Here is a 14532-nt window from a genome sequence, read left to right on the forward strand (position 1 = left end):
GTCAGTTCCAAGATGTAGAGGAATACAGTGTTTTTTAAAAACCTATTCGTATTGTATTACATATTGGTAAATGCCTTGAGTCTTCTCATATTTGGTCTAAATAACGTTTGTCAAACCATCTGAGGAAGTTATTAGGGAAAGTGACTTAACAATGCAAAATTTTGAGAGCCTGGTTACTTAAAATAATAACTTAAATAATTCTAAAACTAACTCTAGAAGTTTTGTTTTGTGAAATGCAAATCTGGACATTGACAGGTTATGGAAGGGATTCATACAAATGTTTACATTTTGTAAATAAATACAATTATACAAAAAGTTTACAAAACCCAGGAGAACAAGATCCCCACAAAACTCCAGAAATTACTGAAACACAACAGAAAACATTAAATTTTAGTGTCTGTTAAACATAGATGTTTCCAAGAGTTTGGAAGCAGTCTATATAATTCTAGATGTAGTATTGACATAATATATATACAAATGTAAGGTGACTTGTGAACAATGACACAGAACTCCTCTATAGAGTGTTTTCGACACGTTTTCATGGACTTAATAGTAAAGTATGTACAAAAAAATAGACATAGTTTCAGGGCTCTGACACTCAAGTTCTGATCACTGCTGTACATTAAGAAATGTTAGTATGGAAAAAAAAACTACTGTGAGATATGGCATGTGCATTTACATTTATCTTTGCATGTAACAGTTTCTTTTATTTTAAACACCATATCATAAAATGTGTCAAGTAACATTTTCCTATTTGTACCCAGAAGCTATAAAAATCAGTTGTATAAATACAAAATGTGACAGATAAGAGACAGGTTTAGAATAGTGTCACTGTCCACAGAAAATACATTAGCCCCTCCCTGGAAAATGAGTTCCCTCATACAGTTTTGTTTCTCTTTGCAGATGTTGATGAATGTGAACGCCATCCATGTGGAAATGGAACTTGTAAAAACACAGTCGGATCATATAACTGCCTGTGTTATCCAGGATTTGAATTAACTCATAATAATGACTGTATGGGTAGGTGATGTAATCCAAGCTTTATTTTCATGTCTCCTGGCTTGGTATGCCAAGGAGGATGGTATATGGTAAAACTCAAATAGAAGGCAGGTCAGGGTGCTATAAAAGTGAATTGCATGCAGTAACTGATACTGTTACCAGCCCTAGAGGTTAATCATCAGTATCATTATTTAACCTAATTCAAAATATTTTTTACTGTCCAGCTTGAGATAATGTACACATTTAATGTCTGGGCCGCTGGGGAACCTTACAGTTCACAGACATTTTAATTTATCTCTCCCCTCCACTGGTTTTCCAGGGTGATTACTGCATCCATCCTTGACTACTACCACCGGTCATAGGCACCACATACATTACGCATGTGTTACACTCCACCGCCAGTGTTGCCTCGTGAACATAAAATAACTTACTTCACCGTATTTCTTGGCACTTGCACACAGTGTGAAAGCAGAAGCAGACCAGCAATATGAAAGCCAGTACAACTAATCTACCAAATCTGCTCTTCTAAGAACTGTGCTTACGCAGAGTTTATACAGGCACTGGTATTTCCTATTTCCTGAAGCACAGAATACCAGAATATATGAAGGTTTTAGACAATTTAAATTCCTGGGTACTTGTGATAAAGCAACTAAAAATCTTCCTGGGATTGAGAAGGGGCTCGTAAATCTCTGGCAATCCTATCCCTTGTGCCTGTGTAAGCCAAAAGAGAGGAAGGTTTTGCATTCCTTACTGCTACAGAAAGAAGAGAGAACCAAGACTAAAAGTTCCTTTTGGTTTAGGGGAGAATTAAAACATCTTGAATAAGTATTTTAAACCCTCTCCTTACTTATTCAAGTAAGAGGGGCATGCTGCCAAAGAATGGCACTGTTCACCAAGGAGGTTCTTTCCTTTGGTAATATAGCTGCCAATCTACTGCCAGTAGAATCCAGCACCTCTGCTCAATGCTGTGCCTTTAAGGAGCCCAAGCTGACTCAAAGACTTGGCCTTCTGTTAGCACTCCTCTTGACAGAATGGAGAGCCTCAAGGCTTTCTTCCAAACTTTCCCAGTTATTCAAAGGTAGTTCAGCCCATCCCAATATAATATTTCTGCTCATAGGACTGTAACACAGAAGAAATGTGCTGTGGAATAAGCTTGTAACAGGCAGATGTAATGGCTAAAGCAGAAAGCACTTTTTCAAGAGCTAGTGCTTAGTGCTTCTGATGACTAAAATGTCTTCAGTGAAACTCATGTTAGTCTTCATGATTCAATGTATTTTGAAACAGCAAAGTTATCTGTACACCATGATGCTTAAACAGTCTCCATTTATTCTGACACTTTCTTATCTGTAGTTTTCTTTATGCAATGGTCACAGAATCACAGAATCATAGGGGTTGGAAGGGACCTGCTTTGTTAAAGTAACTCAGCAAACTAATAAGCATTTTCAAACCTCATTTTCATAACTTACATGAAGAAGAAAATAATCCTGTGTTAAGCAAATGATATATTCCAAAACTTGAAAATGTCTAGGCAGGTTTTAGAAGGAAACTTGAGTGCATATACATCCAGATAAAATCCAGAGCACTCCGTGTAACATTTTCTTTTCCATGTCTGGAGTTAGTGTCATACAGTCACTTGACAGTAAGTGATGCAAGTGATGGCAGATGCTGCAAGTTTGAGAATTGTAATTCCCTATAAAAAGAGTGTTCTTTAAATAGATCATATACCTTAATGCAATTAAGTGAGAGTTACTTTCAAGTAGCTGTTAGCTGTTCCCTTGTTGCTACAAGATTTGCCTTTTCAACACAAATACATATTGCAAATTGAATGTGTTTATAATATATATATAGTATGCTGGGACTGAATTCTCATTTTGGGTGTTTGGGGGTTTTTTTTATAGATATTGATGAATGCAGTTCCTTTGGTCAGGTGTGCAGAAATGGACGGTGTTTCAATGAAATCGGATCCTTCAAATGTTTATGTAATGAAGGATATGAACTTAATCTTGATGGCAAGAATTGCATTGGTATGTATGGTAGCATATGGGGATGTTGAATTACTGATAAGCTGAAATAAACTTGTAGCTCCCATCTAGAGGGAAGCACCACAGTCTGAGAATCTCAGTACCTAAGTATAAAAACAAAGCAAAAACAATTTCTGCAAGGCCTTTGACACAGTTCCCAACAGTTGTCCCCTCTATAAGTTGGAGACATATGGATTTGATGGGTGGACTGTTCAGTGGGTGAGGAATTGGCTGGATGGTCACATCCCGAGGGTGGTGTCCAGTGGCTCCAAGTCCAGATGGATGAATGTCACAAGCAGAGTTCCTCAAGGGTCTGTGCTGGGACCGGTGCTGTTTAGTATCCTTGATTAATGATGTTGTCAGGGGGATTGAGTGTACCCTCAGTGAGTTTGCTGATGACACCAAGCTGAGTAGTGAGGTTACTGTGCCAGAGGAATAGGATGCCATCCAGAGGGACCTGGATAGGCTGGGGAAGTGGGCCCAGGTGAACCTCATGAGGTTCAACAAAGCCAAGTGCAAGGTCCTGCACCTGGGTTGGGACAACCTCCTTTATCCATGCAGGTTAGGAGATGGTGTGCTAGAAAGCAGCCCTGTAGAAAAGGACTTGGTGGTGCTTGGGGATACAAAGCTGGACATGAGCCACCAGTGTGCACCTGCAGCCCAGCAGTCCAACTGCATCCCAGGCTGCATCAAAAGTAGTGTGGCCAGCAGATCGAGAGAGGTGACTCTGCCCCTCTGCTCTGGTGAGACCTCACCTGAAATACTGTGTCCAGCTGTGGAGCCCTCAACACAAGAAGGACATGGACCTGTTGGAGCTCATCCAGAGGAGGGCCACAAAAATGATCAGAGGGCTGGAGCACCTCTCCTGTGAAGACAGGCCGAGACAGTTGGGCTTGTTCAGCCTGGAGAAGAGAAGGCTCCAAGGAGACCTTATATCAGCCTTCCAGTACCTGAAAGCTGCCTGTAAGAAAGCTGAGGAAGAAGCAAGGCATGTAGCAATAGGATGAGGGGTAATAGTTTTAAACTCGAAAAGCGTAGATTTAGGCTGGATATTAGGAAAAAAAAAGCTTCACTATGAGGATAGTGGATCACTGCAACAGGTTGCCCATAGAAGTAGCGGATGCCCCATCCATGGAAATACTCAAGTTCAGACTTGATGGAGCTCTGAGCAACCTGATGTAGTGAAGATGTCCCTGCTTACTGCAGGGAGAGTTGGACTAGATGACTTTTAATTGTCCCTTTCAGCCTAACATGTTTTATGATTCTATGAAAACTTTAATGAAAACACAATAGAAGTAATTGGGTTTTGGAATGGTTGTTGATCTTCACGCTTCAGGAACAGAAAATTAAAGAAGAATCCTATAGTCTTTTTCATTAATAAACCTGTTTTATAATCATAAGAATTAAATGGTTCTAATCCTTTCTTAATTCCATCTGTTCTCTAAAGATACTAACGAGTGTGAGACACTACCTGGTTCATGCTCTCCTGGTACCTGTCAAAATTTGGAAGGATCATTTAGATGCATCTGTCCATCAGGATATGAAGTAAAAAGTGAAAGTTGTATTGGTAAGGCATGTTGTCATTGTTGCTTTAGAAAAATTTATAAATAAGAAAAAGTATCTGGTTCTAATTTGTTCAAAAGCAGCTGTACAACCTAATGTTGGTGAATGTTTCCTAACTTAAAATTGTAGTAAGTAGAAAAAGTCTTCAGAAATATGTCTTCAAAATCAAAGGCAATTTATTTTGTGCTACATTGTTCTGTGTATTATACATGAACTTCATTAATGCACCAAAATATATCTTTCACTGGCTTTTTTTTTAATATAATTCATAAAATAAACAAGCCTCTGTACTGGCTTTATATAATGTTTGCAAGAAGGTAATTATTGGCAATCAGTGCATGAACTTATCTACAGAGGGCGAAAAGTTTTTAAAGCTTGATAACATTATGGAGCTGATTACTCCATAATTTGGGAACAGTTGCTTAAATTGTTTTTTACTTACAGCTGTTCTCTGAGATTCATAGGAGGAGGAAGAGTGTACAGCAGACCTTTCATTCATTTGCATGCTCTTGTTTTTTCTTATAGCTCTTGTTTGAAGCCTTGAATATCATTCAGGAGCTGAACATCACACAATGAATTAAGATTTGATGTAGCAGAGAATGAGAAATAAATCCAAGTTACAATTCCCTTTTCTAGTAGAGCAAAGCACAGAACTACTATGAATCTATTGTGTATTTAAATTAACTACGTGGGGCACCTGGCAAAGAGGGTGTATACAACTAGTTTTAGGTAGCTAACCTAGAAGCTTTAGGTTTCTGTATGGTCAGAGTACAGGGTAAGAACTTGTCTCTCCACAGCAGCTATTAAGAAACTGTTTTCAGCTTAAATGACCCAAGTTAGCTGGTGTGACAGCCTAGACAAACATACATCTGAGTAACTCCCTTACAATGACAAGCTGCTCATTTATTTTTATGGCTGGAAGAAAACGCTGGTGAGGACATAAAGATTTGACTTATAGCCACCTAATCTGCATGGGTGCAGGAAATGGATCACAGGAACCCTTACAATTTTTTGTCTTGAATAATAGGATGTATTTTTCTAAGCCTCACAGTTCTCTCATCCTTTTGTACCGTGCCACCATACACAGTTTGCCTGCCAACTTCTTTTGGCAGCTGCTGTTTCCGTATTAGCAGTAATGCTTTAGATGAATTCAAATATCCTACAGTTGTAAAATCTTACATTTAAAATTAGAGCTTTTTGTTTTCCAGGAATATTGCTGCTTATGGCCACTTCATTACCCTTGCAGAACCCCTTCATGTTTTTGACAACTTCAGTGACTGCCAAACAGACTTTTGCCCGAACTGAGTAAAAGGGAGTGGGCTTTTTTTTTTTTTTTCATTCTTTGTTCATCCATATGTCCAGAAAACTTTCAGTTCCTATAAAATGCTTAATCACATGTGACTTTACTGATACCTTGATTAATATTATGGTAGCTTTTGCAAGATATGTGCCCCGTGACTTTATATTGATCTTACATGGAAGCAGGATTTTAAGAATTTATTACATCTGTTTGAAGATTGGTAATGGCTAGATTCTTTTTTGAGTTCAGGTTGATTTTATTCGGGAGAAACCAAAACAGATGGGAGCCCCAGAAAAATTTCTAGTTTTCATTTACCCATTCAATATATTTCCTTGCATTTTATGGGAATGAAGGAGCGAGGACTTGCTTACTTCCACAGTCTGGCTAGTCCAGACTTTACTTCCACAGTCTGGCTGCTCATCACAGCCACAAGAAGAATAGCTTCCAGTATTCCCAAGCCATTCATTACTGTAACAATCCTTACTTTAAGAGAGAAGTTTACCTGTCCCAGTAATGCTGAATTGCTGAGCTTTGTCTATTAGTAACTGCCACATGCATGGAAAATAATTAGCTTTTTTCCAGCTTAAATAAGATGATTTAAGATGTTTCACACAGTAAGAGCCTGTCCATGGGAAGGTTCTGCAGAGTTTGGTCATATGCCAAAGGTTTGTTCATGTGCTGTACCTTGTTGTAATTTATGAAAATGGTGGGCTCAAGGTCATATTTTTTCAGAAGTAATGCCACATTATCTCTTCCTATGTGACTCCTTCCATCATTCCACTTACATTTTCCTATGATAAAGGCTGTATATCCATTGTTTCTTTATCTGCTAAATACCAGTAAGTTTTCTAAGATTCAATTTAGTAGAAAGTCCAGAAAATTTCAGGAAAAATGACACTGCAAAACTCAGCATCCATCCATGGAGCTTAATTCCATGGAGAATGCCTATGCTTGCAAACACTTTAATTAAGGTCAGTATGAATATTACTGTAGAACACCTATACAGTCTCTGTGATGGTGCTTTGAATATCCATTGCCAAAAGATGTGGGTGGAGTCGTGCTACAGGTAGGAGTATGACTTCAAAGAATAATCTTCAGAATTTATTAAATTATAATTACCTTTACAAATTACTTTTGCAAGGAAGGGTGTATCTTCTGTCAGTATTTGCAGAATAGAATAATGAAAATGTCATCTAAAATAATAGGTATGAAAAATTAAAGGTTTGTTTATGTATGACTTTTGTCTTTAGACTCTCTTGTCTATGTAAATACATCATGTGCAGCCAGATACTGTTTGAGCTGCAGAATTTTACAAGAATTTCGTGTTTACATTGAGTACTCTTTTATTTTGGCTTGAATTTTTAATAATATTTAGGAGATCTCTATTTTAAAAAATTAAGTGTCACATTTAAATCTCATAACAACATAGTCTGAATTATGCATTTGAGCAGGAAAAAATTACTGGATCAGCAAAACTGGTAAAATTAAATATGAATATATAAATATAATCAAAGGCCTCCCTCTACTAATTGCTAGCTATAGTTTCATATCAAGAATCATTCAGTCAGCATGAATAAAGTGTACCTTTAATTACAAAGAACCCCCAACATACTGGGGTTTTTAAAAATTCATCTCTGGATGGTTTATATTTACAGAAAACTGGTTTTATCCTGAACTGTTTTATCAGAAAGTGCATGCCAGTGAAGAGCTCTAGTTTGAAAGTTAGTGGTACCTTCAGACTGCTCCTTTTCTTGGAGGAGCATCTTCTGCTGATGTTAAGTAATTAAACAAACAATCTTTATTGGAATTCATATCCAATGAGTTTATCATGAACCTTTTCTCCTTAAATTTACAGATATTAATGAGTGTAATGAGGATCCCAACATCTGTCTCTTTGGCTCTTGTACGAACACTCCAGGAAGTTTCCACTGCATCTGCCCTACAGGTTTTGTGCTGTCTGATAATGGACGGAGATGTTTTGGTAAGTTAATGACTAACGAATGTAGTAACTCTAACCTGTAGATGCCTTCCAAGCTATGCCCATTCAAGGGTTGGAAAGTGCTTTTTAAATAGTATGAAAAATACAGGACTAACATGATTTCTTTCAGGGTTGGTCATCTGGTAGGAGGTGCCAGCTCCGCATAACTGTGTTTTCTTTTTTAGATACTCGCCAGAGCTTCTGTTTCACTAACTTTGAGAATGGGAAATGTTCCGTGCCAAAGGCTTTCAACACCACAAAGGCAAAGTGCTGCTGCAGTAAAATGCCAGGAGAAGGCTGGGGTGATCCTTGTGAGCTCTGTCCAAAGGAAGAAGAAGGTATACATCAAGATTTAAAATAAAGCCTTTTTAGGTAGGAGAAAAGGAAAAACATACTTGTGTTGTACCTTTTGGACTATTAGGAGAGATCTTTTTGGCATTCTTTCTTGATGGCCTTTTCTAGAACCACTTTGAGGTCAACAGAATGAAGAAAATTAAATAGAAGAAACCTCAGAAATAGAGAAATACTGAGTAGTTGTTTCTTCCTCAGTAAAGAAACAAACTAGTAGCCTCCATCTGTACATTGAACCTGATTTAGGCAAAACCAGAGAAGGGCAGCCAGGCTGGGGAAGGGGCTGGAGGGCAAATCATATGAGAAGCAGCTGAGGGAGCTGGGGATGTTGAGCCTGAAGAAGAGGAGGCTGAGGGGAGACCTTATCACCACCTACAACTACCTGAAGGGAGGTTGTAGAGAGGTGGGCAATGGTCTCTTCAGCCAAATGACAGAAGATAGAACAAGGGGAAATGGCACAAAGCTGTGCCAGGGCAGGTTTAGATTGGATATTAGAAAAAAAAATTTTACTGAAAGATTTGTCAGGGCCTGGAACAGGCTGCCCGGGGAGGGGGTGGAGTCACCTTCCCTGGATGTGTTTACAAAAAGGGTAAATGAGGTACTTAGGGATATGTTTATCTTAGGATTGGATTGGTTGGACTTGATGATCTTTAAAGGTCTTTTCCAACCTTGCGATTCTGTGAAAAGAGAAGAGCAGAGTGGAGCAGTGCTAAGTATTTCGGAAGTAATTCGAAGTTTTCAGTTCTTGGTTTTCTCCAAGTACAGGAAGGGGAAGGCACCAAGTTTTAGAGGATGTTTGGATGGCTTTAGCCATCTGTTGTAATTCTCATCCTTATTTTTTTTTAAAAAAACATGCTTCTGCAGTTGCTTTTCAGGACCTGTGTCCATATGGTCATGGAACTATTCCTGGAATTGATGATACACGTGAGGGTAAGTATTATTTTTCCTGATAATTAAAAAAATATATATACTTTAAAATAATTTATACTTAAAGCTAGACTTCAATATTACAGTGTAGCTCACAGCCCCAGATGACAAGAGGCTGACCTTTAACAAATGTGGATCAGTTTGAAATGATGGTTAAAAGCTTATCTTTGAAATTGCATGGATGGTGGTGTGGTTTCACCCCAGCCAGTAGCTGAGCACTATGCAGACATTCTCTCTAAGAGGGTTGGAGGGAAAGGGTTGTAAGGGGAAGGGGAGGTGTTGCAGTTTTGTGAGGCTGTGCTGCTGAGATGGTTTCTTTAAGCAGCAGCTAGAGTTTTCTGCCAGCCTAAACTATAACCAACGAGCAATTCAAGGCCAAAGTCGCGGCCCGAGAGACAGTCATAGTGCCTCTGAGAATCACATCTAGGAGAAAACAACCCGGAAGCAGCTTCATTTTGCCACCGCAGAAGGGAGCGAGAAGACGTACCGAGCTGTGCAGACACCAAGGCCGGAGAAGGGTGGGGGAGGAGGCGCCCCAGGTGCTGGAGAGAAAGCTGCCCCTGCAGCCCATGGAGAAACCCATGGAAAAGGCCGAGACCCCACCTGCAGCCCGTGGAGGGGCTCCACGCTGGATGGAGCAGGTGGAGACATAAAGGAGATGCTGTGACCCTATGTTGGAACAAGCCGCTGCCAGCACTTGCAGCCATGAGGAGAATGAGAGACACAGAGATGAGTGGGAGAGACATTTTCACCAGAACAGGGTTTCTGGGGAGGCTGGTGACCCCACAGAGGACTGGGACTGAGAGACATTGTGATTTATGACTGCCTGTCGTAGCAGTGACTCACACCAGGGCAGCTGGTGAATAGATAAAACTCTGGGGAAAGGATTCCTGTTGGAGAAGTTCGTGGAGGACTGTCTCTTGTGGGTGAGACCCCACGGTGCAGCAGGGGGAGGGTGTGGAGTGAATGCCACCCCCTCTGTCATCCCCCCACCAGCCAAGAGGGAAACTGCGAACAGGGGGGGAAGAAGGGAGCATAATCCTGACTAAAGTCTGCTAAGAAGGGAATGGGGGGGGGGAGTGTTTTAAGATCTGGTTACGTTTGTTTTAAGATCTCATCACTCTCCCAAATCCGGCTTTTTTCTTCACTGTTCTGTGTAGTTGTAGTGGAGTGTAATAGACTAGAGTAGTTTCTCTCTTCTTAACTTTGTGCTGAGTCTCTTTTGCCCTCATTGATGACAGAATGGTCTCTCCCTGTCCTTATTTTGACTCCTGAGCCTCTTAATATATATATTTTCTCCCCTGTCCAACTAAGAAGGGGAGTAATAGACTGACTTTGGTGGGCATCTGGCTTCCAGCCAGTGCGAATCCACAACAGGATGGAAAAGAAAAACAAAGCAAACCCTGTGGCTTGGGATAAGCAGAGTTAACTGGGACAAGCAAAGGGATGGAGAAAACAATATTAGGACTTCATAGCAAAATATACAAAGCTGGTGATACATAATGGAGTTTCTCACCGAACCACCCAACTCAGACCATACAGCTCACAGCCATCGTGAAACCAGACCATCCCCAAACTGCCATATGCTACTCCCCCACCAGTTGCCCTTTATGCTCACCATGACGTGATTGGCATGGAATACCACCTTCAATTAGTTTTGGTCACCTTTCCTGGCTGTGTCTCCTCCCAGCTGCCTGGGCTGTGCGGTGCCCCCCTGCCTTCTTATCAGGGCGATATAAAAAACTGAAAAGTCTTTGATTGCTTGGCACACCTAAACCCATCAGTGTGTTACCAGCACTGTTCTTGACTCCCAAACAGGCACAACACCAGCTGCTAGAAATAAATTTATCCTGGCTGAACTCGGGACAGCTAGAGACAAAAAAAATACAGTGCTTAGGGGTTTTTTTAATGTTTTTTTAAGACTTGAAACAGAAATGCATCAGCTAAGTGGTTGCTAATATTTTTCTGCTTTTTAGATGTCAATGAATGCCTTGAAAGCCCAGGAATTTGCTCAAATGGTCACTGCATTAATACTGATGGGTCGTTCCGCTGTGAGTGCCCCATGGGATACAACTTAGACTACACTGAAGTACACTGCATTGGTGTGTGCATATTTTATAATTTATTAGAATTGTAACACTTTGAATTTAATACACGATTTGAAACGTGTCCCAGTTCTCTTAAGTTTGCATTTATTTGTTATATACAGATACTGATGAATGTTCAGTTGGCAACCCATGTGGAAATGGTACGTGCACTAATGTAATTGGCAGTTTTGAGTGCAACTGTCACGAAGGATTTGAGCCAGGCCCAATGATGAATTGTGAAGGTAACTTGTCCTCTTCATTTATTATTTTTCCTTTAGTTTTTGACAGGTCCTTAGTATTCAAATTAGTGGTTCTATATACTTCAGATTAATGGTGCTATAAATGCTAGGAGGCAAAAAAGATTCTTTGCTTCAAATACCTCATTGAAAAAGAAGTCCTGAATAGATGTAAAGTAATAAAACTTAATTAAAAAATGACCATATAATAAAAATCTGAAATACTCCAGTCACAACTTGTCATTCTAAGCTCAAGTAGTTCTGTATTTATTATGCAATTATTTTAAGCAGATCTTTCTTCAATTTTCTGTGGCTACTCAGAGAAACACATCCACAAAGTTTCTGGTTTAAATTACTGCATTGCTGGTAGGTTTAGCTAACAAGAAGGCACAGTTAAAAGAAAGAAAACCCGTGGTAATTGTTTAAAAATTAGTGTAGAATTATTATGTTGTGTCTTTCAGATATAAACGAGTGTGCTCAGAATCCCTTGCTGTGTGCTTTTCGTTGTATCAACACGTATGGTTTCTATGAGTGCACATGTCCAGTCGGCTATACACTAAGAGAAGACCATAAGATGTGCAAAGGTAATGACTGATGTATAAACTTTTCACCAACTGCCATCACCTTCCACCGGCCAAAGCATTATCTTGCATTCATCCTCTCAGTGTAATGTAGCAAAGAGCCCAACAGAGCTGCTCTTTCAGAAATCACTTACGGGCAGTATCTAGTGGTTTTGTTATCAACGGCACCCCTTGATGGGGATTTTAGAGCCAAGAAGGTCACAATGAAGTTCATCTTTAATGTGGCAAGATGATACAGCTCACAAAGATTATGACAACTGCAATTAAGCATAACTCTAATATTCTCATTATTTAGGGAAATCCATAATACCCTTTTTCTTGAAAAACTACTAGATGTTTTCAGTAGCTGAAGTTGCTGGAATGAATTTCAAATTATTTTTTTTTACAGATCTAGATGAGTGTGCTGAAGGTCTCCATGACTGTGAATCAAGAGGCATGGTGTGCAAAAATTTGATTGGTACCTTCATATGTATTTGTCCTCCTGGAATGACCCAGAGACCCGATGGAGAAGGTTGCACAGGTAAAGTTTTGAAAGGGAAGAAAACAAATACTGAAACACAAACCCGTCAACGAGTAGAAAAACCTCTGTTTATGATACAGTAGGCTTGAAAACAGCAGTTCATAAAGGAAATTTTAAATCATTAATGATTCCTAATGTCTTAAACTTTCTTTTAGTTTCAAGGTTTGAGTCTTAACCTGAAAGTAGTTCTAAATGACAAATATTTCAGCAGAAAACATCTGGTTTTGTTTCTTTTGTTATACAAAAAACCAGAAAGTTTTACAGACACTTTTTAGATTAAAAAAATTAAGTTGCCAAAAAAGAGACGTCATTTGATGAGTGGGAAGCAAAATTGTCATAATCCTTTAGCATTAATACTGATTGTAAATATTGTGGCAGTTCCTTAAAGACTTAAAACTTTAAAGATTCTGAAATTACATACGAAGTTTTGCACATATAAAATTCAAAGTAATGCTACTGTAGTTGAAAATAATTTTCCATTCTATAAGTAAGCAAACAGCTTTCCTCCATTTTTTCAGTTAGCTGAGGGGGAAACAACAGCTACATTTTGTTAAGTAATACTTTCTTCTGGTACATTAAAAACAACCCCAAACCATTACAAAGCTCTCTGTGGACAGGAGAAGGTGAGGCTGTCATTTACTCAGAGGGGAAAAAAAATTAAACATCCATCTCAGTGCATACTTTAAATGAAAATACTTTAAAACAGTATACCTTCAGAAGAAGAATGGCTACTTTATTTCAGAGATCTTTATGATTTTTTTCAGGGGAAATAATCTCTGACTACCAGAATTTTGCCTTTTTTGCCATGCAATACTGCCTTTAAGTTACCTGAAGTTATTCTGAGATTTTAATTTAAACATCTGTAAAGGTGTGCCGTTGCTTACTGTATCTGTGCCACTAGCTATGGAAGAAAATACATTGAGATAGTGAACTTTTCAGGGAGATGATGTTTGGAATAAAATGTGATAGATTACAGAACAAGTCCGGTGTATTGAGAGACTCTTAATGGTTATGGGGGGAAATTTTACTCAAATTATGCATGTATTCCAATTTCAATTAAATGTTCTCATCAAATTAAATGCTTTCACATGCAGGTTGGACTCTTATGATCTCTGGAGGTCTCTTCTGTGATTCTGTAATTTTCCAGGTTGAAGTTAAGATCAGAATTTGCTCCACTGCATGTGTTATCTGCAAAAGTTGCAAAGGTTATACAAGGATTACAGATTTTGTCCTAAGGTGCAGTACATAAAGAATGGAATAGGATGGTGTTATTAGGAGAATCCTTTCCAGGCTTAATTAGTTGCCCATTTTCTACTTCTTACAAATATTTTGCAAATAGCACGCAGAATAATTAATGCATTCCACAAGCTTGACATATTTTCTTGTAATAATTCATTTAACTGTCTCAATTGTATTTTTGTAAAGATGAAAATGAATGCCGCACCAAGCCAGGTATCTGTGAAAACGGTCGTTGTGTCAACGTTATTGGGAGCTACCACTGTGAATGTAATGAAGGATTCCTGTCAAATCCATCGGGTATTAGCTGTCTTGGTAAATGCCTCTTTCATATATATTTCATCTTGCTTTACAGTATAAAGGATGCAGAGTGTAAATTAGTCTTCCGAGTACCTAACAGTTCTCATATGTACAGAAATTAAGTACTGATACAATATGATGTGGCATGGTATGATACATGATACTAAGCAGTTATAGGAATGAGGAGTATCTTGAGCATGTCAGATGAGTCCAGCAATCGGCGGCCTTGCATAGAAGTGTCTAAATTCCAAAAGGACATAAATGTGGTGCAGAGCAACACTATCCAGACCAAATGACAGGTATTTCTAAAGAAGAAACAGAATTCAGTTACCTTAGATAGATCAAAAAGTGGGATGTAGAGTGAAGTGTTTGTGTTTTCAGAAAGTGATTGTAAGCACCACAGTGCTGCAACAAGGCATCTGAATTTTCTGTA

At 38.9% G+C, this 14532-nt stretch overlaps 1 protein-coding gene across 1 annotated transcript in view; it reads left to right on the forward strand.

Annotated features, from left to right (window-relative positions):
- The window catches only part of FBN2 (fibrillin 2), a gene marked incomplete at both ends in the record, with an annotated part of 154740 nt that overhangs the window by 126469 nt on the left and 13739 nt on the right, over positions 1–14532 (forward strand). Inside the window, 11 exons of the mRNA XM_084277967.1 lie at positions 904–1020; positions 2898–3023; positions 4468–4587; positions 7739–7864; positions 8047–8199; positions 9077–9142; positions 11116–11241; positions 11349–11468; positions 11924–12046; positions 12432–12563; positions 13989–14114. Of these exons, the coding sequence (XP_084134093.1) occupies positions 904–1020; positions 2898–3023; positions 4468–4587; positions 7739–7864; positions 8047–8199; positions 9077–9142; positions 11116–11241; positions 11349–11468; positions 11924–12046; positions 12432–12563; positions 13989–14114 (1335 nt within the window). The remainder of the gene's footprint in view (positions 1–903; positions 1021–2897; positions 3024–4467; positions 4588–7738; positions 7865–8046; positions 8200–9076; positions 9143–11115; positions 11242–11348; positions 11469–11923; positions 12047–12431; positions 12564–13988; positions 14115–14532) is intronic.

Source organism: Gallinula chloropus (genome assembly GCF_964237585.1).
Source record: "Gallinula chloropus genome assembly, chromosome: Z".
Lineage (NCBI taxonomy): Eukaryota > Metazoa > Chordata > Aves > Gruiformes > Rallidae > Gallinula > Gallinula chloropus.